This window comes from Heloderma suspectum, chromosome 2, assembly GCF_057233095.1.
Source record: "Heloderma suspectum isolate Gila_16-S chromosome 2, 16-S_ref, whole genome shotgun sequence".
NCBI lineage: Eukaryota > Metazoa > Chordata > Lepidosauria > Squamata > Helodermatidae > Heloderma > Heloderma suspectum.
The window spans coordinates 229,312,176-229,336,285 of record NC_139459.1 but is presented as its reverse complement, the minus strand read 5'-3'; the positions used below and the strand labels follow the sequence as shown (position 1 = coordinate 229,336,285).

The 24,110-nt window shown below is 47.2% G+C and overlaps 1 protein-coding gene across 1 annotated transcript in view; it reads right to left on the bottom strand.

Moving 5' to 3' along the window:
* Window positions 1-24,110, bottom strand: part of ARHGAP44 (Rho GTPase activating protein 44) — a 128,634-nt gene continuing 104,524 nt past the window's right edge. Inside the window, exons 13-22 of the mRNA XM_084838350.1 lie at window positions 23,167-23,247; window positions 21,165-21,278; window positions 19,530-19,621; window positions 18,810-18,990; window positions 15,010-15,027; window positions 13,641-13,862; window positions 8,461-8,919; window positions 6,992-7,143; window positions 5,148-5,525; window positions 1-140 (exon numbers count right to left, since the gene is read on the bottom strand). Of these exons, the coding sequence (XP_084694476.1) occupies window positions 1-140; window positions 5,148-5,525; window positions 6,992-7,143; window positions 8,461-8,919; window positions 13,641-13,862; window positions 15,010-15,027; window positions 18,810-18,990; window positions 19,530-19,621; window positions 21,165-21,278; window positions 23,167-23,247 (1,837 nt within the window). The remainder of the gene's footprint in view (window positions 141-5,147; window positions 5,526-6,991; window positions 7,144-8,460; window positions 8,920-13,640; window positions 13,863-15,009; window positions 15,028-18,809; window positions 18,991-19,529; window positions 19,622-21,164; window positions 21,279-23,166; window positions 23,248-24,110) is intronic.

Sequence of the window (24,110 nt, the reverse complement as noted above, 5' to 3'; positions counted from 1 at the left end):
TCATAGGGCGGTGCTTTCTGAATCCTCCTCTGAATTGATTTTTCCTGGTACTGGATGTCTCTGGACTTGTCCCAGTGGGTCCAGGTGGAGCGTGGCATCGACCTCTACATGGATGGAAGGGATATCAAGGTGGGCTAGATCTGCAACCAGGCACAGACACAGAGGGAGACAGGTCGTTATTACTGCACTGTTCCAAGTCTGCCCACCCACACATACACATATTAAACTGACAAAGGAGCTGAAGCTTTAACTTAACTAAGCAGTCAGTACCATTCTCAGAGCCTGTTAATGCTAGAGAAAAGGGATGTCATAATATCAACTTGAGTCACACCTTTTGCTTTGGCACTCTTCAGAACCGTGCCTTCCCTGCAAGCATCCTCTGCTCGCATGAATCCGTACTGGGCCACATGCTTCTTAATCTCATGGGATCCCTCAAACATAGCTCAGCAGCCAGCAGATGTCAACATGTCCTGGAGTTTCGGGTCAAACGTCCTGCAACCTTACCTCAAAAGGAGGCTTGTTAAATAGCTGCCTGTCTAGTCATCTGTTGTGAGTGAGAATCTGGACAGGAAATGTGTTTGGAAATGGGAAGACAGCTTTTCTTTTCTCTCCTTTACCATCAGTGTGCCACAAATGACTAACATTCAAATATATGGGCAAGGAGGTGAATAACATTTTTATAGGCTGGCAACTTGTGAAGTTACTTGCAAGGTTGCTTTAAAATGTCTTTAGGGAAAAATGTACAGCATTGGGCAAGGAGTCCTCCGCATAGCAAAATTTACTAATGGTGTATAGACAACTTCATCACGCCCCTTATCGTAGCCTTGCTGAAAATTGATCTCTCTAATGTCTAGCTGACATTACCCTTATATGAAATTCTAACTCTCCTCCACCCTGCACTCCTCAAATGTACCCCATTCAACTTCTCAGGGGTCAATTTTCTATTTCCTAGATGTATTTCTAGAAATATGCAAAGGGGTTAATTTTACTTATCTGCTTGAACAAGTGGTTCAGATAAAAATATACAGATTTTGGCTCACAAAGAAACTGTGTAAATCCACCTCTGAAGAGCTCACTGAATTGATTTATGAGTAACTTTAAACTTTCCAGGATATGGATTTTCTTGATGCTTTTGACCGAGATAGACATAGCTCATCTCTAAACTGTTTTGGTTCTTGCTTAATCCAAAACACCAAAGGAGGCTCTGAATAAAGAGAAGCCAATTCTTTCCTAACACTTAAGATGTAAAAAAGATGAAACCTGTCCACATGGTGGACACCATAATCTTTGAAGGAGACAATATTGTTTGTGGACACAGATAAGAACATGTCCAGGAGCCAAAGTATATACATAAATCTCTCGTTCAGCTGTTACAATCTCACACAATGGACATATAAATGCCTCTTTCTTGAATAATGTGAAATGACTCCTAGGTGGCAGTCAAACTGTGGCCAAAACTGTCTAGGAATTGAGGGACAAGCCCTCCAAATGAAGGAATTGGAGAATGCGTGGGTTTGGGATAGGGTGGGCTTACTTAGCTGTAGACAAACAAAAACATGTAGATTGTTTTGAACAAACAATGGCCTACACACAGCCACGATCTATTCCAAGAGCTCCACAAGATGTGCCCAGTACAAAAGATAGTTATGACATAACATCCTCGTCACTCCCATGTTCCAAACAGTCAACGTATATGGGATACCTCGGACAGAAAAAACAGTACCACCCACCGCTCATTCCTGTGACTGCTCAGTTGATCGAACTGAATCTGTTTAAGTCCCCTTTGAGCCCATTATTGCATAACTGGCCTTCACAAACCTCTAATGACAGGGAGGTCCACAAGGCAAACTTACTTGAAAAAGCCCAAGTTTAAGCTAATAAAAGAAGTGGGAGAAATGTGTATGGGATGGAGCAAGGCCTAGTCCAAGAGGAGCAGCCTCCTGGCCTGCTTGATTGCAGTGTCCCTTGCAATGTGAGGTGCTAACAGATCGGGGTGTGTGTGTGTGTGTGTGAGCACACACATTGGGCATGTATGTGTTTCAGTTGAGCAGATAACATATTGCCTATTTTTCATGGAGGAAGTTCTTAAAAGCCGTGGGTAGGATGAGACATGCCCCTTTGCCATGCTGGCTTTGACAACTGCAGTCCATCCCAACGACAGCTGCCCAATCAGGCCCCTTGGGGTGGGATAGTGGAGCATTACACAAATTCTCATTGCCAGTACTGTACTGAACTATCTGCTCTATCCGCATGCTATTGTCTGGTAACTTTACCCCAGCAACCAATGACACTTGAGACAAATGCAGACCTACTGCCTTTAAGCATCTCAACATACTTGTGGGATCCAGTTTTCCCATTTGCTTTGTCCTGGAGTTTCCAACAAGCTTGCTAGTTTGGTTGGGATGCCCCCAGCTCCAACCCCTGTTCGCCGAGGGGCATTTTGCACTATATGATGTTTTAAAATCACAACACTGTCTGGAGCGGAACATGATTCCTTGTGAGACAGAAGATAAGTTATATATGCTAAGAACTCAGAAGTGGCACGGGGTACTTGCGACGTGAGAAAAAAAGCTCCCTCACAATATGGTTTTACACAGAGGGTGACTTCTGAGAGCACTTCAATTACTATTTCTCCTGGATGAGGGGTGATTCAAGAGACTTCCATGTCAGCTGAGCTGAAGAGCTCAGGATGAACCATCCTGCCAAGACAGCTATTCTTACTCGGCGAGAGAAGATCCTGTCAGCCCTGCATTTTGCGGGGAGTGGCACACATCTCGTCCTTCACCCTGACTTGCTCGGTGACCCAGACACGGAACGTTTGGCCTTGCCCACAACAATGAGCGCCATTAATATTCATTAATGGCAATATCATGACATCCCTTTGGAAAGAACACATGGAATGGTAGAGGGAGAGAGTCAACACCGGTAGAAAGGACGAGCAAGGTTAGGAGCAGGTGAATCCTGCGGCTTGGAAAGGAATTAGTCCAATAGGTTTAATTGCCCTCATATAAAAAGGGTGTCAGGCATGAAGGCCAGTGGCTTGGAGAAGCACATCCCTAAGTTTAATAATAACGTCGTTATCAGTAAACTTGGGATGGGGGCCAGGCTTGAGGTGCCATGCAGTTCTGGGTCAGCGTGCCCCATGCAAGGCCAGCGGGATGGTGAGGGGTGACTCTGAGACAGGAAGGTGCAGCTGCAGGTCAGGCCGGGGGCGAGGGGGGTGGCGGTGGCAGAAGGGCAAAGGTTCAGGGAAGAGGGCGGGGACTCCAGCTTACCCTGAGCATTCCCCTCACACCTATCCAATATTGCATCACGCGCCTCAAACAGCTGCAAGGACACAATAATAGGAGTGGGAGAAAGGAACAGAAGAGAACCAGCAGCAACAAGACACAAAAGTAGTACACAACAGAAACCCCCGCCAGATCAGCACACCTGCCTGCCTGCCTGCCCTCCAGCAGGAAGCTGGTGACACACACGGTTCTCTCATTGCTCACGGGCCAATCCTTTGGAAGAAAATACATTCCTTCACATTACACAGGGCGACTGGCCATTTCTGACTGTCAGACTGCAGTGATAGGAGCTGCCATTTCCAGGATGTACTGCAATAGCCACCTCTCCAGTGTCCTGGAAGCCACCGGCATGCCTCAAGCCTTCCGCCGAACAGGGAAGAGTCAGCTAAAAGCATTATTTCCCCTGGACCATGATCAAGGGCTGCAGAGATGGGTTTAACTTATCCCCTCTCAGTGCCCGTCACCCTTGGCTTTGACCTATCTTCCAGGGCTGTCTCTGCCCTGGGGTAGGCCACAAAGAGAGCCTCGCCACTGAAACCCAGAGCAGATGTTGAAGCCGTGTGGATATGGAAACCCAGGGGATAGCAGCTGGTCCAGAGACAGGCAGAAGTGATCAGAGATAGAAACGGTGGGCCAATTTTGCTCTAATTTTAAGTTTTTAACTGTATTTGAAATTCCCAAGTTTAGGCAGAATTGCCGTCTCTCAGAACCTGGGAGGACATAAATGGCCTTTCTAGACATTGTGGTTTTCCAAGGGCAATAAAGTGTCTCCCCCTTGGCTGCTAGCCACTCCAAGCGATAAATATTTCCCACATAAGGGAAAACGGTGCCACTAGCTTTGCTGCCTGGCTAAAGATCTGCTGTAGGGAATCATAGACTTATTTACTGTTTAAAAAGCATGCTGAAGAGGTATTTGAAATTATGAATGCAGAGCCCTGGTAGCAGGGAGGGGAAAAAGGGGATACTTCTGGTGACATGGCTGGGCATCCCAAAAGACAGAACTATGCAGAACAGAAAATGTCATGCCATGTGCCCACAGTGAAACCAGAAGGGATAGTTGCACTTGAAACAGAAGTGCTGTTTCCAAGTGCTACAAAACAGTGACTCGCTGATGACAGCAGTGTGTGCTGGGACACATCACCAATATCTGAGAAATAAGGGATTAGTGACCCTTGTGCAATGTCTCTTTTGTCTGGAAAGGCCCCAAGATAAATTCCTAATTAAAAAGGCCTGCATCATCCTCGCCTTTCACTTTCAGTCTCTTTTCCTCAAGGTCATCCTTGAATAACAAGCAGCTTTTTAGGTCAGTTCACCTCCGCACTTTGTGTCACTCAGAAGGGTGTAATAACCAGAATGTGTTCCTCCTTCCCTCGCCTCAATACAGTGGTCAGCGTATTTCCCCTCGCTATTTTGTTTCATATAACACACTGGCATCTAGACAGCATGTTGGGTAGTTTCATAACCGTACTTAGGCGGCAGCCAGTTCCTACCTGAGAAGCATCAGAATCTATGACAACATACACACACACATACACACACACACACACACACACACACACAGTGAACAAATGGAACATGGCTCAGTTGCTACTTTGTCATTAGGGTTATGTGAAAAACAGAAAAATAAAGGACAGTGCCAGCAGGAAACTGCACCTTCAGTGGCCCAGGCAAATCCCACCCTTTGCTCTGCTTTGTAGTGCCTGCCACCAGCTGTATCTTCAGTCAGCAAAAGGACCATCAGTGGTGGAGACTAGAACTGCCCCATCACATGCTCCCTCCTCCCACTCTGTCCCTGCTAGTAACCCCAGCAGCTCCCCCGCCCCCCCAAGGGTTGTCCCTCTTCTGTTGCTTTGTTACCTGTGGACATGCTCTCCCCGGGAGACATGCCGTCTAGTATGGTGTGCTCCGTGGACTGCGGACTAGAGCCGGATGTGTTTGATGTGGGCGGTTGAGGAGGTGGTAGCGTGGGCCTCTGTCGTGGCTTGGGGGTGGGCCGAGATTTGGTTAAAGTGCTCGTCAGGGAAGGAGGAGAAGACAGGGAAGGAGCAGCGGCTGGGGAGAGGGGGCCTGAGCCCAGGGAGTAGCCTTGTGGGTAACTCAGTCCATAGGGAGATGGGGTGCTTGGTGGCGTAGGAGAAAGGCTGGCGGGGGAGGGCTGCCCCGTGGACTGATCGGACATACCACCTGACTGGCCATAAGGAACCTTGGCAGGGATTGGGGCCAGCTTCTTTGAAACTGTAGAAGGCAAGAGAGAGAGAGGGGAGGGAGAGAGGGGAGAGGGAGGGAGAAAGAGAGAGCTGAGTACCATTCATCACTGAAAGTCTGATGAGCTTTTTGCTACTGGCTTTCTGAATATGACAGATGGGCTTGCTCAATGGAAGTTCAACTAATGCACATGGAGGAGCCAAGGCGAGAAGATGGGCTTGAAACCGCAGTGTGGCGTCCGTGTGGCCCACCCAGGAGATTTCCTGAGTGCTGCTAGCAGCTAGCTCCACATGTCAGAGGATGCACACCAGGCACAGGGTCTTCCAGATGCCCCTAGTCACTGGCAGCTCATCCTCAAATGCCAGCTGTTAAAAAGTGTGGACATCTGCTTCATCTCCTCTTCCATTTTTCAGTTTTGGCCAACAATGGACTGACCCCTCAATGGCAGCCTCACAGGCTAGCTCTGTATTCTTTGTAGAACACACACAGAACGTATGTTTTACATTTCTTTTGTTTAAAATGGTTGCCTATAAATTGCCACTGAAATTTCCTTGGATTCTCCCCCACCCCACAACATGTGTAGGGGGGAAAGTATCCCCTAATCACATCTACGACGCTGTTCAACAATACCCTTTTGTTTTTAAAAAGCAATTCTCCAATTTATCTCCTTCTGAGTTAACAGAATTCCTACCTCTTCTGCAAACTGTGAGCTGATCCTGAAGTATAAAAAAAGGCACCAAAAATGCCAGAACCGACACGATTTGAAAGATTTTAAAAATATTTTGCAAAGCATTTTACTATTTTTATTGTGTTCAGCTTCAGTCCAGATCTGTGAGGCAGACCCTGCTTATTCCTGTTCAGAGAGGGGGACCTGGGGCTGAGAGACAATGGTTGCTTCCAGGTGAGGCTTTTATTGTGCAATCTTCTTGCCCCACTCATGGAATTGTATTGGGGGTGGGGTGCGGGTCCAGACCATGTCATCTTCTATTTGTAACCCTCCCGTGTTTTTCCAACACTGCCTTTGTCTGTTTCTTTACCACAAAAAATACATTGCGGAGGAGGATGGAATAGCTGCATAATGGCTTTTGGTTGGTAGCACTAGGAGCAATTGGCCTTGAAGCAGCCATTATCTCTGCCCAAGGCAGAGGTAGGACTTGAACCTCGGTTTTCTTACCATCCAAGCCCAACTCTCTGTCCAATACACTGCACCTGCTTGTTCTGGCAATCTTATTTCTTTCTCAAGTAAAGTTCAGAGTTAAGTTACAGGAAATTTTCCCAGCCAGTCTTATCAGGACATCAGAAAGGAGCCCTAATAACATCATTGCAGTGGCCCACAGACAGAACAGGAGCCCTGACCAAAGGAACACCACCCACCAGTGGAATTCAAGGACCGGGTCAGTGTGCTAAAAAGAAGAAGAGAGGCTTGTGAGTTGGTTCGTTTCACCCCTGCTGGACTTGCTCATGTTACCCTCCTGTTCAGAAGTGCCGCCGCGTACCTTTCCGCAGAGTGTGGGGGCTCTGCTCTGTGGACAGCTGCTGCGTGGGACCGGGCAGCTGTTGTGCAGTCCCACCACATGGCACCACATGGCCACAAGCTGGGCTGCCTTTCTGCCCAGACACCGGAGAGAGCTCCTTGGTTTTGAGTGTGCTAAAAAGAAACAAAAGATGAACAAGGAGAAAAGAGTCATGAACCCTTTTGGAAGAAGGGTGCCTTCCGCAGCCCCGCCCCCCAGCCCGCTCCTCCTGTCCCAGAGTCCCAGGGCGCAGGCCCCCAACCCTCTGCTCAGGTAAGCCAATGATGCTCACAAAGAAAGCGTTTTTATGCCCTGCTCCCAAACACATGCCCAAAGTACCAGGCAAACTTGCACTCCCACCTTCAAAGCGGATTGAGCGTGACGAGAGCACGAATGGCGCTGCAGCCCCCACAAACACTCTGTACACAGCAATGAGACAATGCAAAAATGGAGGGAAGCTGTTTCCCAGAAACCATCTGGGGTGGGGGTGGGGATACAGTCAGTTCCTCATAGTGGCGAGGGGTGGGATTAAGAGATGTAGCCATATCAATTGCCCGAAGGTGTTCCTTAGGCACCAGCTACTGTCACTTACAGATGACCACCTGACGGTCACCTGTTAGGGCTGGCCAATCTGCCTCCAGATCCAGGTAGACAAGGCAGCATAGCAAGCAACGGTTTTGCTTAGTGGGGCTAAGGGGAGGCAAAAATGACCTGAGGTGAGACAGATGCTACTCAAGGTAGCTAGCCAGACCAGGCAACTAAATGTGGCAATTTGGAATCTGGAGGATGGAAGGAATCCAGGTCTGCCAGGCCGCGCCATGTGCCTCCTGTGCCCCCACATTTTTAATTTAAAATGACTTGTAGGTCGCCTTTGAGGGCAAAACCCTCTCAAGGCAGCAGGAACCTACTGGGTTGGCACAGCTGCCCATGATCCAGGTCAAAATCCTGTAAGACAGGGCTTTGCAACTCTGGGGCAGAAACAGGTTTATAGTCTGGGCCAAAGAAAGGGTGGGATGGAAGGGTACTGCTGATGACGGATGGATTAAAGGCCTATCCAAACTACAGAAACATATATTGGCTTCATACCAGTTTAGCTGCCGGGATTTCCCCAAAGAATCTTGGGAACTGTGGTTTGGGGAAGCTGCTGAGAATCCTGTTAGATGTCTCTAGGCTCCTCGCTGAACGACAGTTGCCAGGGTTCCCTGGGAGATTTGGCATCAGTGAACTACTTCCTCTGCAGGGCCTATCAGCTAACAGAATGACAGTTCTCCCTAGCATACCTGCCACAATGCGGAAGCTGATAGGAAGGCCTTGTTCCTCTCCTGAGGGGACATGGAGCCTAAGGGGGCCCAGTCTTGTGCATAAAACTCTGGTGGTGCACGGCAGGCAAGTGGTGCTCACCCTTCCACCACGCACGATGCCCTAGCACGGTCAAACAAGCAATTATTTACCTAGTGAGCCCGGCTCCTCTGTCTCTGGCACAGGTGCAGCTGACCCAGGGGGGAGAGACTGACACATGGGAGCTGTAAAGAGTGCCAGGAGGATCGGGTTTGGATAAGGTGAGGGGGGTTTTCATGTAGGTGGAGGAGAGGTTAGTCTCAGGACCATGCAACTCTGTGAGGGAGCTTTGCTTAGGGAGGTGCAGGAAATACGGTTTAGGGTTAGAGTTAATGTCAAGCTGCTGAGGGGAGGGGGAGGAAGAAGAAGAGGAGGAAGAAGGGGGAGGCAGAGTTTGGCTGAGCCCTGACCAGCGGGACAGTGGCAAGGCAGGCTCAGGCCTAGTGCAAGGGCCAGTCTTGGGGAGGTAAGGGTGGAAGGAGGAGTAGCAGGGGTATAGGGGGGGCTTGTCGTCCTCAGGGGATGGGTAGATGTAACAGGAATCCGACCAACTAGACGACACACCATCCGTGCTGCAAATGTCCAAAACAACAAAACAAAAAGGAAAAAAAAAGAGAGCAGAGAGCGTTTGTACAGGGAGGAACTGAACAGGAGTTTCCAAAACAGCCCAAAAGCAGAGGGTCGGGGGCAGGGAGGAGAACAACAACCAAAAAGTCAAGGAAACAGAGAGAGGGGCTCCCAAACTGCAAGGTACACAGGGGCTGCTTCCTGAGCTGACAGTGCCAGGCGCCTGGTTTCTGCTTTATTTCTCAGGAACCATCCCCTTGGACATTCACAGCCAGTGGTGCAGTGGAGGCAGGGACGCAGCCCCGGCAGTTTTTCATTGGCAGGCACTCTGTCAACTGTCATCTGCCACCCCCTCAGAATTCCCTGTTCCCTCTGAGCTTAGCTGCGATCCTCACTGTAGCTGTGGGGGGAATGAATTCTCCAAGCAACAATATATTGTTCCCTCTTGGAATGCAAAGTATTTGGGAGGACTTGGTCTGGAATGGGCGATTAAGAGCTATTCGCTTTACCAAAGACGTGCTCCTGGTGAAGATGAAAACTCCCAGAACTGGTTTGATAAGGATTGACACAGCTGCCTGAAATTTTGGGACTGCCCTTGGAGACTGTCACAATGAGCTCCTGCATTTCCAAATTTACCACTACGCCACTGTGTGTGTGTGTGTGTGTGTAGGTAGTTCAATCCAGGTGGGTGTGTGGATGTTTTTGTTGGAGCGGGAGGGGGGAGGTACAATGAAGGAGCTGAGGGAAGGCTAATAGGTAATGTGGGGGTGCCAAGGGAGTGTGCAAGGGGGCTGTTTAAATGAGAAGGGATCTGTCCATGAGGGCTGAGCTGAGAGGGTGATGCTTCCATAGCGTATTATATTTTGAAAACCTAAAATGTTTGTGTTTGAGTGAGTGAGCAGGTGAAAAAGATTTTACTACCCCTGCATTTTTTCTCAGACATCCAATTGAAATACCACTGCCTTACTCTCAGCTGCACTGTTTTTGGACCTCAGTTAAAGGCTGTATATCTTACAAGGTTGTACAAACTTAGAAGGGGCGTGGCTGTGAGGGGGTGTGGCTGTGAGGGGGTGTGGCTGTGACTGTCGCAAAGGGACCCCGCACTTCTGGATTTGCCACTACGCTACTGTTCGCAGCAGTTGCTGGGAACTAGAAGCTTGGCCTGCTCAAGGCTGCCTGGCAAGCAGGTGATCCCAAGGCAGGACCGACTTCTAAACCATCGTTGGAGGAAAGTTGGAAAACCTCCTAAGCTACCAGATGCCTGGTGTGGTTTTCTTTCAGGAGCGAGGGTGATAGGCTTTAGGCATCTTTTGCTATATTGTCAGTAGACAATTCAGGGTTTTCTATATTAATGTACTAGCTTCTATAACTAATTGGCTGTAGCCCACGCCCGTCTTATGTTAGACCTGTGGGTGTGTATGTATAGAAGATTCTTTTATCCACAACAAAAAGGTATTCTAAATGACTTTTATAAGTTTCACGTTTGCTGAAGCAGTCAAACAACTGTGTTTTTCCTAACATAAGAAGGGTGAGGGCCAAAACATATTACAGTAATGCATTACTCTGGAGAGCCAGTGTGGTGTAGCGGTTTGAGTACTGGACTGGGACTCAGGAGACCCGGGTTCTAGTCCCCACTCAGCCAAGAAGCTCGCTGGGTGACTTTGGGCCAGTCACTGACTCTCAACCTAACCTACCTGACAGGGTTGTTGAGAGCATAAAATGGAGAGGAGGAGGATTGTGTACATTGCCTTGGGCTCCTTGGAGGAAAGGCGGGATATAAATGTAACAGACAACTGAACAATACATTAATATAGAAAAGCCTGACTCTGATCTTCAGCTAATGGGCAGTATAGCAATGAAATACATACATACATATGTACTGAAAATCTAGTATAAAGATATTTAAAACCTAATTGGGGTGGGAGAGAACATTCAGCAAGGAAAATGTGCCCTTCATATGGTGGAAATAAGAGTCTATGGGTTGGTCTTCTCCCAAACTTGTCCAGAAGAAGATTAAGCTTGGGGCCATTTGAAGGATTGTTGTGGGATCCAAAGCAGTGTTTGTCTGCCTCCAACTCAGAGGTCCTGTACTTGGAAACTGACAAGCCTTGATTTGAGGCTTGAATCATCTCATAACTCTGGGGCAAACGAATCCATCACATAATAGAAAAATGGCTCACAGGGCATGCATAGTAAAACATGCTGCCTCATTAAATTGGGAAGTTACGTACTATACGTAGAATATTGGGCTGAGAACTACTGATCTAAGAAAAGGCAGAAGGAAAGAGGAAATAGGAGGACATTGTACTGAATGGCAAAGTGAGGCAAGAGCCAGGGTTTGCAGCATTATTCCTGGACTCCTTCCAAAGTGTTAGGTATACATTTGCAGGTGAGGGATACCCGGGCCCCAGGAAAGCAAGAAAGCATGGAACAAGTTCTAATGAAGTTGCATGTCCTCATCTCAAGGGCTGGACTTTGGCCCATCTCTCTTTCTCTTCCTTTCTCTGGCTGATGTGAATGAACAACAGAGCAGTACAGATGCAGGTATGAATGATCTTGGTTTCTGAGCTGATCCGAATTCATCCCTTAATCTCACCCGCCTACAGACCCAAAGCTGCCATTTGCAGCCAACGCTTGTGAAGTCTTGGGCAGTTTCAGGCTGAAAAAGTCAGGCTGCTGGAGAGGCAGTTCAGGGTGGCCCCAGTGGAGATTCCCTTAAGCTGTGTGGGGCTTCTTTACTGAGACGGTAGGTGCTTGCACATGTCTACAATCTGCAAAAATGGCTTACATAGCCCAGGGGAGTAAAGAGGTGCACCCACAAAATCCCCTTGTGTGTGTGTGTGTGTATAATGGCCACTCCTGCATAGGACCCTCTTTCCCTGAGAGGGGGGGAAAACCTTGCAGTTTACTATACAATCTATTTGAGTAATGTCATTCCATTAGATTGCACAGGGACCGGAAACAAGACGCACCCATGGGAACACCTGGCTGAAGATCTCTTATTCCGAGGATCTTCACTAGTGGGGGATGGGGGATGGCAAGTCTTCCCCTCTCCCATATACTTTCAGGGCTGCTGACTTTTTTGCCCAGTCTTAGGCTACAAAGATGCTCCTAGGTGGGCCTTGCAACAACTTGGAGACAGCTGCTCAGTTTATCTCCAAGTAGTTGCAAGGTCCACTTCTAAATAGTGGACTGGAGATAATTTAGGTAACTGAGATGGTGACCACACAGTACCTCTTGTACAGTACAAGAATAGATGGGATTACTCCCTGCAAGGTAAATGCAGTAAAAACTTTTAAGATGCCATCAGTTTGTTTATTGGTGAAGACTGCTGCTGGTCACAGATGGTATGTGTGTATGTGGTGGGGGGAATTTTGGACATTTAATGTGTGGTTATATCAGTGCAAAAAACCTGACTGCACAAAGCTACCAAAGTGTCAAAAAATGGTGCTTGGCAATCTACTGGAAAAGAATTAGCCTGCAAAAAAAACTGCAGTTGAAAACTGAAGGCAATTGGGAAAGAGAGAGATCATGGAAATAAAAAGAAAAGGCAGCAAATGATAGATCCTGCAGGGCAGGGTAAATGCTGACTACTGCTGGAACATACAAGCCAGAAAAGTACTGAGGTCAGGACTCTATCTCTGTTCCTCCCAATGTAAACACAGAAACATTCTTTAAGAATCAAAGAGCTCAATTCAGATTTTTCCTAAATCTCATCCTCTGTTTTGAGATAATACAAACAACAAAAAGGTGAAAGAGGCTGCCTCTGTGGGTGTTTCATCACTACCCTGTCCTGAAATGGCTTGTCCCATGTGCTTTTCTGCCCCATTCTAGTGAGCATGTGGACATGCAGTGCATTAAAAGCCTAATTCCATACTTGCTTTTAAGCAGGGAGCACAGCTAAGGCAGAAGCACTGACCATAAATATATGCATGATGTCTGATGGATAACCCTATTCTCTGCACACATGATTATGGCAAACATGACTAAGACACCTGCTTGCCCCAAAGCTGACCCAGTGAATGAATCCATCGCACAAAATAACTTGCACTGGGAGCTGTAGGACTAAAGCAAGAACATTAGCAACGGGATGCAGCTGGGCCCTAAAGGAGAACCTCCAGGGCGTTCATTCTGCATAGCTGCCCTGCAATGAAATGACGTGTATCAAAGTACACAGAAGTCTCAAGCAAATTTAGGTTTGTTTGGAAAGAGCCAACCCATTAGCTTAGCCAAGGACAGCCCAAACTACCAGGGCTAGCCCCAAATCTAGGCATAAAAAATCACTGAATCGTACAAGCCACTTTCATGTAATGTTGGTGTAACAGCCCCATAAGGGGGTGTTCTGACAGATGGGGGAAGAGGAAACAAGAGGGCTTGTCCATTCGCTGCAGAGGCCCATTAGTACAAAAGGGGCAGATATCAGGAAATCAGAAAGAGAACTCTTCCACTTTACACTGTCGGTGCCAATCCTCCTAGCAACCCACACTCTTTGGGGGCTAATTATTTTTTTTGCTTACATTCACAGGAAGCATTTTTATTTTGTGTCTGAATTCTCTCTCTCTCTCTCACATGCGCGCGCACACACACACACACACACAGTGAAAGAGTGAAAGCTGAAGCATAACTCAAGAGGGCCCATGCAGGCGCTGGAGTGGCAGACGTGTTCACAGAGACTTCAGGACCACAGAAGACGGTGGCAGCAATGTGCGCTGCCTCCAACACTTACCTTGCTCGTTCAGCCCCTGGTGGGAAACCGAAGCTAGCTGGAGTAGGGGAGGGAGTAGCTGAAATGTCAAGAGATTGCTCAGGAATTGGTGACTGAGGAGTAGCAGCAAGATCAGAAGGCGGAGCAGGGGGCTGCATGGCAGGAGGGGTGGAGGATGCCTTACGGACTACGGAGGTGCCTCTGCGAGCCACCCAAGAGGTGTCCATCACCCGGACGCCCATGCTATGGGGGGGAACACAGAGATATGCCCTTACCACCTTGGAAACAATATTCAGAGCATAACAACACACACAGACATAGCAGGGGAAAGGAGGGAGACCATCTAAGTACATCCAGGTCTACAAGGAGCTTGAGCAGACTCCTTTTCTCTGGGATAGCATGTACAGTCAAGGTGGCACAAGAACGTAAAACACAGTTCATCCAGCCAAAGAGAGAGAGCAAGTGCCTTAAAATTCCACTAAATGGAACTGCGAGTTGACCCTCTCAAAAGTCCAAAGAAATAAGAACGGGATGTGCTCTCCCTTATGAGGCTCCCTCCAAAGATCTCTTCACATTTCTGATTTTGGCTACCCCCAGTCATCTGGTAGAGGAGAAAGGAGCAGTTTGGCAGTTTAGCACAGAGAGTCCTTAGCCCAAGCAATTTTATACCACTGCAGAAAGATTACCAGCACAATGGTGAGCGCTTGGCTTGCTAGCGTCAAAAATGGCTGGGATGCCTGGGGGCCACCTTCAACCCTCAAAACACAGTGCTATTTCAAGGGTTATATCTCAGGAAGGCACCCCTGGGCAACAGGAAAAATGAGAAGCTCTGGGACTGTGAGGCCTTTCCAAAGAGCCACAACCTGAATATAAGGCACCCCTTATAAATGTGGGGGAGCATATTTAATTTTGAAAATGTGCAGCCAGGACAACTGCAGTTATTTTCCAAAGGGGAAGGGAGATGCCCTTTGCATTATAGAAAAAAACTGCAGCAAAAAGAAAAAGAAGAAAACCCTGCAAGAAAGGGGAAGGGCCAATGCTCAGCAATGGAGCACATGCTTTGCATGCACAAGGCCTCAGGGTCAATCCCCACCATCTCCACCTGAAAGAGCTCAGGGAGCAGGGCTGGGAAAGGCCTCTAAGACCTGGAAGAACTGCTGCCTGTCAACACAGACTCTGTATAAGGCAGCTGGATAGGTTCAAAGTGCACTCCAAGGACAGGCTCCAGTCTGTCTGCACTCAGGGAGAAGCTGGCTTGAACTCTGGCTTGCCATGGAAGCAAGGGTAGCAATGGAGGGCGTCAGCTGGCGAGACCATGGGTGCTCTGTACTGACTGGGTCTCAACACTGAAAATAGGAATGGGCCAAGAGCTACCCAGAGGATACCGTACCTTTGGATTTTCCTAAGGCTGCATGGACAGAAACATACAGACATTAGTGTAACACAGACTAAGGCCAAATGCCTCTCCACCTGCCACTTGGGGAAAGGGGCTGAGAAGTCCAAGGTTGCAGCTTGGGAAAAGCATGGGAATCAGGGCCATTCAGCTGCAGAGAGGCATAGCACTAAGTAGAAATGCAGGGCATTTAGCAAAAGGGGAACCAGAAGAAATGGAAGGATTCGGTGAAGACTATGTCATTTGCTTTGGGGTGTGTGTGTGTGTGTGTGTGTGTGAGTGAGAGAGAGAGAGAGAGAGAGAGAGATGGATAGGGCGTGGAGAAGAGATACAGCAGATTGGAGGTATACATAATACGGTCATAATTATCTCTGCATGAGAAAAGAGAGAGCACATAAGTCACTATGCATAATAGGGACTTAATCATCTCTGCATGGTTCTTCTCCTGGGATCAAAAGGGGTCAAGTAGAGCTAATACCTGATGCCTGAAAAAAGGAGAGCATTTGGCATCATAAGATAGTAGTACATGCAGAGGATGCCAAGAACAGGCTTACAGTGTCTCCCAAGTTAATTTGTACCATGATCAAGACTCGTATCTCTTGTATCTTTTCCTACTAGGGTCTTCCTCATCATAGCTCCTCTGTGGCATATGGGAAACACCCTTCATATGACTTCCCTTATACTTGCATTGCACAGCCTCAGATAAACTACTTGCAACAGCCTTGTACAGAGAGCTACACTCTCCCTCTGCATATCATGCAAAAGTTAAAGGAAAGCATATACATATCTCACTCAGGCCATTGCAAAAGCTTGGGCTCAATATATATATATTAAAAAATCAAATTACTAGAGATCAGCTTAGGTAAAACATAGTACAACCCTTAAACAGTTCAACTCCCACCCTCAAAAGACTTCCCAAATACAGTGCTCTAAAGTTGGGGTGGAGAACCTGCAGCCCTCAGACTTATTTCAAGGGGCATGGCATAGAAAGAAAGACGGTGTGCTATGCAGGCTCGCAATGCGGCAAACCATTGTCTGTGGCCCCTGATGGACTTTTCCTGTAGGTCAAATACCCCTCATAGGAACGAAAAAGGCTCCCTACTTCTGCTCTAGGGGATCTCCATCAGGGAAGGGAGTGCCTTGATAATGACACTTAGCACATATGGACTGCAAACTCAAGAGGATGCTCTTGACCATTCTTAGAAACCAATACAGGTCATAAGAGAGGAAGTGGATTCTTAATGCAGGATGGGTCGGGTCCAAGGTGGTAAAATCTTTGGAAGTCCAAGGAATGCAAGAAGAGCAGCACTAAACTAACTGAGAAAAATTAAGTGAAATTTTAAATGGTGTATATTTAACTTATCTTCGGGCTGTGAGCTTTAAATTAATTAGGCTGCAATCCTATACATATGTACCTGGGAGTAAGTTCTACTGAACCCCATGGGGATTACTTCTGAGTAGACATGTACAGGATTGCATTGCATATCACTACGAATATTCAATTAGAGCTGCAATAGCAGATGAAGATTTGCCTGAGAATTAATTTTTGGAGGTGACATGAGCAATGACTAAAAGTTTTGGAAATTACGGATGACCTGCCATCATGCTGGTTATAAATGCTCATGCCATTTCCCTCTTCCCTGAGCCAAATTAGACAAAAAAGAAACTTAAAGAAGCTAGCAGATAGTTCTGTTATGCAGCATGAAACTATTACCATTTCCCCTTTAACATTAAAGCACGGACAACTGGAGATTACTCTGGGCCCGTTCAGTGTCACCCTGATCAACGGTGACTCCCCATATGGCTGTGGCAACATTTAAATGACCGACCATGGAGACAGGGACTGATTGCATGGGCCTTTCCAATGGACTGCCACCCCTCTCTTGGTGAATGGCCCCTGCCAATCTGGATTAGGCTACTCAAATGTTTCCCCAGCTACGTGGAAGCCACTCATGGAAAAAAGGCTCCAATATGGCTGTAGTAAAGTTTAAAGAACCCCAGTGCTCAATCAGCATCGATGTGTCTTTTAAAACTGGATCTTTCACAATACTGATAGACCATTAACGTCTTAATTTTTGTAAAAGACACTTTTGGGTCACTTCACTATCATCCCGACTTTTTAACTATATAATATAGGAAATATGAAAGGTGGTATTTTCTCCTACCAATGAAAGCCAGGTTTCAGTTATTAATTTTAAGTCCCAACTAAAAATAAAGAAATCACCAAACCAAACCCTGACCTCTTCTTCCAGAATGTTCAAAAAGACACCTTCATTGTTGTTTGACAATATGTATTTAATCAATTAATGATCAGTTAAGAAGTAGAGTTAATCAATTAAAACCCAATACACAGCTGGTCATGCTATTAAGGAGTTGTGCATATATGCAGGCACAAAAAAAGAATTTACAATAAACTATATTTGCACTATTTTAGATGTTCACATTTTCTGCTTTTGAAGTCAAAACCATCACTGGATTCTGAGTGTATGCAAATTTTCATTTCAGCTCTACAAGTGAACAGTAGTGCTAACTTGGGACAAATCATGCAACCTTAGCTCCCAGTGTATCATTTATCAAAGGGGGTAACACTACCACCCCATGTCCCAGAGGATGGCGGGGATGGTAGTAAGTATCTGTCTATCCATGTTCAGATATACTGGTGAAGGTCTGAGCATGATGGTTCTTGGTTGTCAATGAATGTTCAGCAACACCCATAGGCTAAGCAGGACAGGGGACAACAGGACTCCAACACAGTAAAGTCAGAAAGACTTTCTGCTCTCACTGACAACGTCTGGCCATCAAGAGCTGCCAATGCTCTTGATGCCCCAGATGCAGCAATTCAGAACTAAAAATGGAAGGAGTAGCACCACTAACACTATGTATGCTCAGACCAATACTGCATGGAGGGTGCTGTTGTCGTATGGCTGGCCTTACCACAGCAGGGAGCAAATGATAGGAGCTCAGCATCTGTGGCTGAACTGCTACAGCATGGGGAGCTGGTGTCAACGGGATCCTATAGTGGCCAGAGTTACTTCTTCACCCATGGCTGTGGTGTTTCTCTCTTGGACTGCCTCTGAGAAGCAAGAGATCCCATGGTACTAGACTGTCAGTCACAGGTGAAAGAGCCTTCGGAACCTCCTGGCACAGTGGGCCAAATCCCCATGGCATTCTATCGGGCTAACTTAAGATGACAAAATGGCAAATGTCCCAACATGGTGATCAAGTAGATAAATGCTGAAACCTATCACTTAAGCACTGACTAATTAACTGCTGACATTCACTGACCAACTGATTGACTTCTTGACATGTTTACTGCATGCATAGTGAATACATATCATACAAAAGTCCCTGGAAACGTCCCCTGTTGGGCCGATCAAAGAACAGTCTTGGCCGAGAAACAGTAAGCAGAGCTGTCAACCTGGGCATCCCTATGCTGCTCTTGGACCACTGGTCTGGCTCTTGTTGGCTTCTCCTCTTGTGATGGGGGTTGACTTGTCCAATAGACCTGTACAGCTAGCAGAGGCCAGGCGCAGGTAGGCATGTAGGCAGGGAGCAGGCACAAAAGCCCCCTCCCCTTTAAAGAGGCTGCAAGCCAGGTGAGTGGGGATGGGGAGGAGTTCAGGAGCAGGGTGGGATGTCAGTGACCAGGCAGTGAGGCATTTGCACTCCTAGGAAACACAGACGCAACGACTACCCCCACTGCACAGCAGCACTGCAGGCCAGCACAGCCCTTCCCAGCTTGCATCCCACAGCACATCCCCCTACTCCTCCCGCAGCAAAGCAAAAGCACCCCCTACCCATCCTTCTTGTAGAACTCCAGCATCATGTTGTCAGTGGCCACACTGAGCGGTCTCCGGGTCTGATCGGGATGCTTGCGGTCAGCGTGGTCCATATCTGGCGATGGCATGGAATTGTAATTTGCATTGTGGTTCACATGCACGGGGCTGCCGTAATTCCCAGTCAAGTTGAATTCAATGTCTAATTTGGAGAGAGAAAAAGGGCCCATGATTGCTCATGGTCCAGCCCTGAAAGCCAGGGGGCTACAGACAAAGACTAAGCAAGGACTAGCTTAAATCACACATAATCCCACCCTGATGGGAGACGCTCCCCAGCACGCACACAGGAACGCTTTTAATGTGGATGGACAGCCTGGCGGGTTCACATGGGACTTCCCATGTAATAACTGTTCTCAAAAGTGCCATACAGTAATGGGTCAAAAGCATAAACAGAGAAATCAAGGAGAAGTGCTTGTCTGGAATCATCTACAGCAGGATGTCATGAGGATCACAACACTTGGATTTGGGAGTCACAGGCTTGGACACTATGACCCAGGTAAGACTATGGGGAACATGAGCCATCAGGAGAAGAAATAGCAAGAACAATGGACGGCATGGAAAGAGGGCTCCCCATGTGAGAGATCCGAGGCCTGGTTATCGCCACCAACCCATGCTTGCTTTCCCCGAGGTCAGTTGGCATACAAAACCACATGTGCAACAAATGGAGGTGATGTCTCCTACCTCCTGGAAAGAACCAATCTGCATGCTGGATAATGGGCTCAATAATTGCAACAATCTGCAAAGAGACGGTCGCCATCATCTCTGTGATGTTTCTGAAATGAATGGGGAGGGGTCAAGAGAGATACAGGGAGACAAGCTATCAGGCCGATGATGCAGATTCTTCTGAGGGCCAGGAAGGCTAAAACAAGTGAAATAATGGAAAGGGCATCATCTGGCCCACATCATCCAGCCCTGTGATGTCCTCTGGGTGGCAAAGGGCCAGTTGGGGGGTCATTCAGCGCCCCACCCCAAAAACTGCTCCCTGCCCCTTGGAAGAGAAAATCATTAATTCCACCTCCTGGCACCAAGGCAGCATTCCCCTTTGTACACCAGACCCCTGCAGTATCCTGACTTCCTGCCCAGGTCCTTATGCTTCTTCCAGCTCCAGTTGCAGAGGGCTAATCTCAGGAACCTGCCAAGCTCTGCCATGTGCTACAAATAGGCTGCTGCTCTGGAACAGACTGGCCACTACCTTTGTTCACTGCTTCCTAGCCCTGGAAGTGATCATGTCTATTGTGGCGATAAGTTCCATTAAGCACATTAAGTTATTTATTTATTTTTCTTAATCGCCCATCTGGCCGGTCACCCAGCCACTCTGGGCAATGTACATCGATACAAACAGTTTTAAAACAATAAAATTTTACATTAAAACATCATATTTCTAAAAATACCCTAACCCACCCCAAAAGCCTGCCTGAACAACCATATTTTTAATGCGTGGTGGAAGCTCATTAAAGAGTTAAAACTGTGGAGTTTTGCATCAGATCCTGTGAAATTATATACAAGGGTACATGGATGGCTATAGAAACAATTTATCAAATACTGCTGCTCGGAAGCCTTCATTCATTTCAATGGCACTTGTATTTGAAGAAGCAAATGTGGGAGAATATAGAGAGGAGATCTAAAGCTGCAATCCTAGGCACACTTACCCTTCAGTAAACATATACAAGATGAGCTGTAAGAGGAGCTTCTGCACCCAACACAGCTATCTCTCCCTTTCCACAGCACATGTCCCTGTCACACCCTCACATTGCCTACTGCAATCCAGTGTTCATACTATGAAGCTGTTCACACAACATGCTAACCCACACTCAGTGTTTGAGTGGGGGTTGTTTGTTGAACCATGGGTTTTCGTGTTGTCTGAATGTAGCCAGGGTGGCATGTTAACCATGCAGTATGGCTTATTTTTCTCAACAAGCCATGGTTTGTTGTTGGGTTGCTTAGGGTGGTTAACAAGCCACGCTGCATGGTGAACAAGCCACCCTGGCTGCATTCAGACAACGCGATAACCTATCCTGTGGAAAACATGCTGCATTCAGACAAGTTGCTAACTCAAAAGAACCCACACTCATCCACTGAGTGTGGGTTAGCATATTGTGTGAACAGCCCCTTTGTCTCTGTTCTTCCCCAGTTCCTGGCCCATTCCCTGACAAAACAATTCTGAAGATACGAAAATGTTCAGAAGTTGTAAGGTGATCAAAACATGCAAATTAAATAAGTACTTGCAAAATGTAGATAATAAAACCCAGTCCCAAACGAGCATTTTTCAGTGACGTTACCTAGCATTTAAAAAATGGCAGAAGTTTAGACTCTTACCCTTCTGCCTGAGGCCAGAGGAGGTTGGGACCCAGCACAATCGCTATGTTGCTTGGGGTCATTTTGTTTGCATCTTGGTACTCTGTTAAGTTTGCCAGGAATTTGATCAGGTACCTGCAATGGGATGCAAAGGAGTTAAAATGGAGGCAGGAAGTAAAGCAGCTGTGGCCTGGGCCGTAAACACCTGGTTAGTCACGTCTGCTAATAGACTGTCATGGCGAATACTTTGCCCCAGGGTGCATACTAAGAAATACATTTATTTGTAATGTGCAGGCACCAACCACTAGATGGAGAAGCTAATCTTGATCAGCACTGTAATCTACATATCACTCAGTATCAGGAGCTCTCTACATGAGCCTAGAATGGAGGTATGAAAGCTTGGGGGAAAAACTGGGGGGATGGACCAGAAACATTAGGGGAAAAAAGTTCCAACCCCCAAATTTTCTAAAAATCCTTGAAAAAAGAACAGCATTAAAAAAGAAAGACATTCTTGTTCACTCCCCTCCCCTCCACCCTTTTCTCCATCTTTTTTCCCAGGCCTTCACATCAATAGCCTAGGAGAAAGCACTCTTTGCCTCAGTCTCTGAAGGAACTGGCCAGAGCAATAAAACTTATCCATCTCCTGCCTCTCAATGATTTAGTGATGAATGCTGCAGTCCTCCTCAAGCCCTTCTTTACAGTGTACATCCAATATGCCCAGCAGGAAATCACTAAGGCTGGGAATTAAGCCCTCTTGAGGCCTCTCCTCTCCTCCATAAGAAGAGGTATATTGTAACACCATCCGTGGCCCTATCTCTTTAGAGGAGGAGAGGGGGACAGGGGCTGATTGACTTTGCCACCCACCAAGTATCTCACCATTACTGCCTGCTTTTCTTGAACATCAGACATGACAGAATTAACTGCCGAATCAGTGCATTCGTTGGCCAATGGTACATGCCCTTGCACACTCATTCTAGCAAAGCAGTATGTCAGATTTTCCTCCCTTGTCACCTCCTCTTTCATAGGTTTGATCTCTGGTGGAACCAGTTTGGGGCTGGAGGGCAAAAAGATTCCTTTTCCTTTGGAAGTTAGGCTGGGAACAATGCCCTCAAAATGTACTGCAAAGAGCCAATAGCTCCCTAGCATTACAGAGACATCAAAGTACTCTGAGCAGCAAGGATTCGGCCTGTTTCACTGCACAACTCCGGCTGTTCCCCCAATTGCCCACCTTATGCACTGCAAGAAGGCTTGAGGAAAGGCCATCCATCGAAGCCAATGGAACACTTTTTTCAAGCCCAATTGCTGCAAGGGGTTGGGGTGAGCAGCAGAGGCTGCGGGTCGGATGGAGAGGCTCCGCGGGCGGCTTCCAGCCCATGGGCTGGAGATTCCCCAGCCATGCATTACAGGCTTCTCCCTGAGCCTCCCCCCCCCCCCAATGTATGGGAAACACCTCTAGCTGGCAATGGGGGAGAAGAGTTGAGTCCTTTACTGCAGGGCAACTTTGAGGCTTGCTTGGCTTTTGAAACTAAAAATACTGGACTCTTTGTACAAGGGAAGGCATTTGAGACAAGGAATGCCTGGCACAAAATGTGCGATAGATGTTTGCATTAATGGTTAGTAGCTTACAAAGCTTTATTGAGAAACCACATACACGTCTATGCTCTTGCCTGTTGGTATTGCAGCTATATCTGACACTTCCCAGGATGGGAAATACAAGATCTAATTGGGAATAGAGATAACCTGTCCCTGCTACTGTGTGAGGGAATGGGGGAAGAGTGTGTAGCCAAAGAAAAGGGTTAGCAAACATTAAGAAAGCTCTACAATCCTCCCAAGTTGTACACTCTGACACTCTTCAGTGTTCCACCTCACCTCGCCCCATGCCCGCTACCCAGTATCTTGAAAGGACTGCCTTTTGGATGGAGCTTATGTCTCCCTAGTAATTACAAACTGTAAAATTAAAACTAACAAGTGCTAGACAGCTATGGTTAAGTAAAGACATATCCTTCAGCTTGTGTACACCTGCCTTAGATTGTTGTAGCTGGCCTTGGGCAATTTCTCAAGGGCATTCCACAGGGCCTGCAGCCTCTTGTCTTGGTCTTGGATACTAAAAAGCAAAAACAAGATGGCCAGGATTAATTCAGCAGTGAGCCATGAGCTGTCCTGGATTATGGATAAAATATACTGGGATTCTGTATCTGAACCATCAATGCACGCGCGCGTGCGCACACGCACACACACACACACACACTTCCTGCCCTCGTAGAGGCAGAAGCACAGGTAAAGACAGACACAGAGGGAGGCACCTCTCTTGCCCTCCATCAATTCTACACTTGAAATCTGTCATGGTGGAGACAGGACAGTCATTTCTGGGAAAGCTGCCAATGTGCCTCACATTTCCCCTTGCTGGGAGTGTGGCCGCTCCTCTGCTGACATGTAATGAAGTAATGGCTGCAATGGGGCCTGTTTGCACAATCACTTATCCTGAGATGACAGGCCCCAGATCACATGTTTAAGATAGGATTTTAAGAGTGAAGCAATGCTTAAAGAGCCAACAATGAAGATCAGGGACTGTTGGCTTACCTTTCTTTCATCAGGGCTGGAATAAAGTCTCCAGTTCCAGTCTAATGGAGGAGTTTTAGGCCAGACTAAAGCTGCAGAACTAAAGCTATTTACCCCCTTCTTCAGCCTCAAGGGGGGGCAGCTGTGGCATGGGCGTCACATCAGAAGCAAAAAAGGGCCATTGTTTGCTGAGGTGTTTGGGATGCTGGAATAAGCACCTGAGAGTTAGGCTCTGCAGGAAATACCATTGACTATAATACCACTAATATCACTTAAGTGCAATTAATGTTCTCTGGATTAGGGACGGTGTGAGAAGGAGAGAAATCCCTTCCAAGACCAAGGTGGGCAAATTGGACTTTATTTGTGTGGTTTTGAAATATGTCAGAGAGTAGTCCTCCTTCACATTTC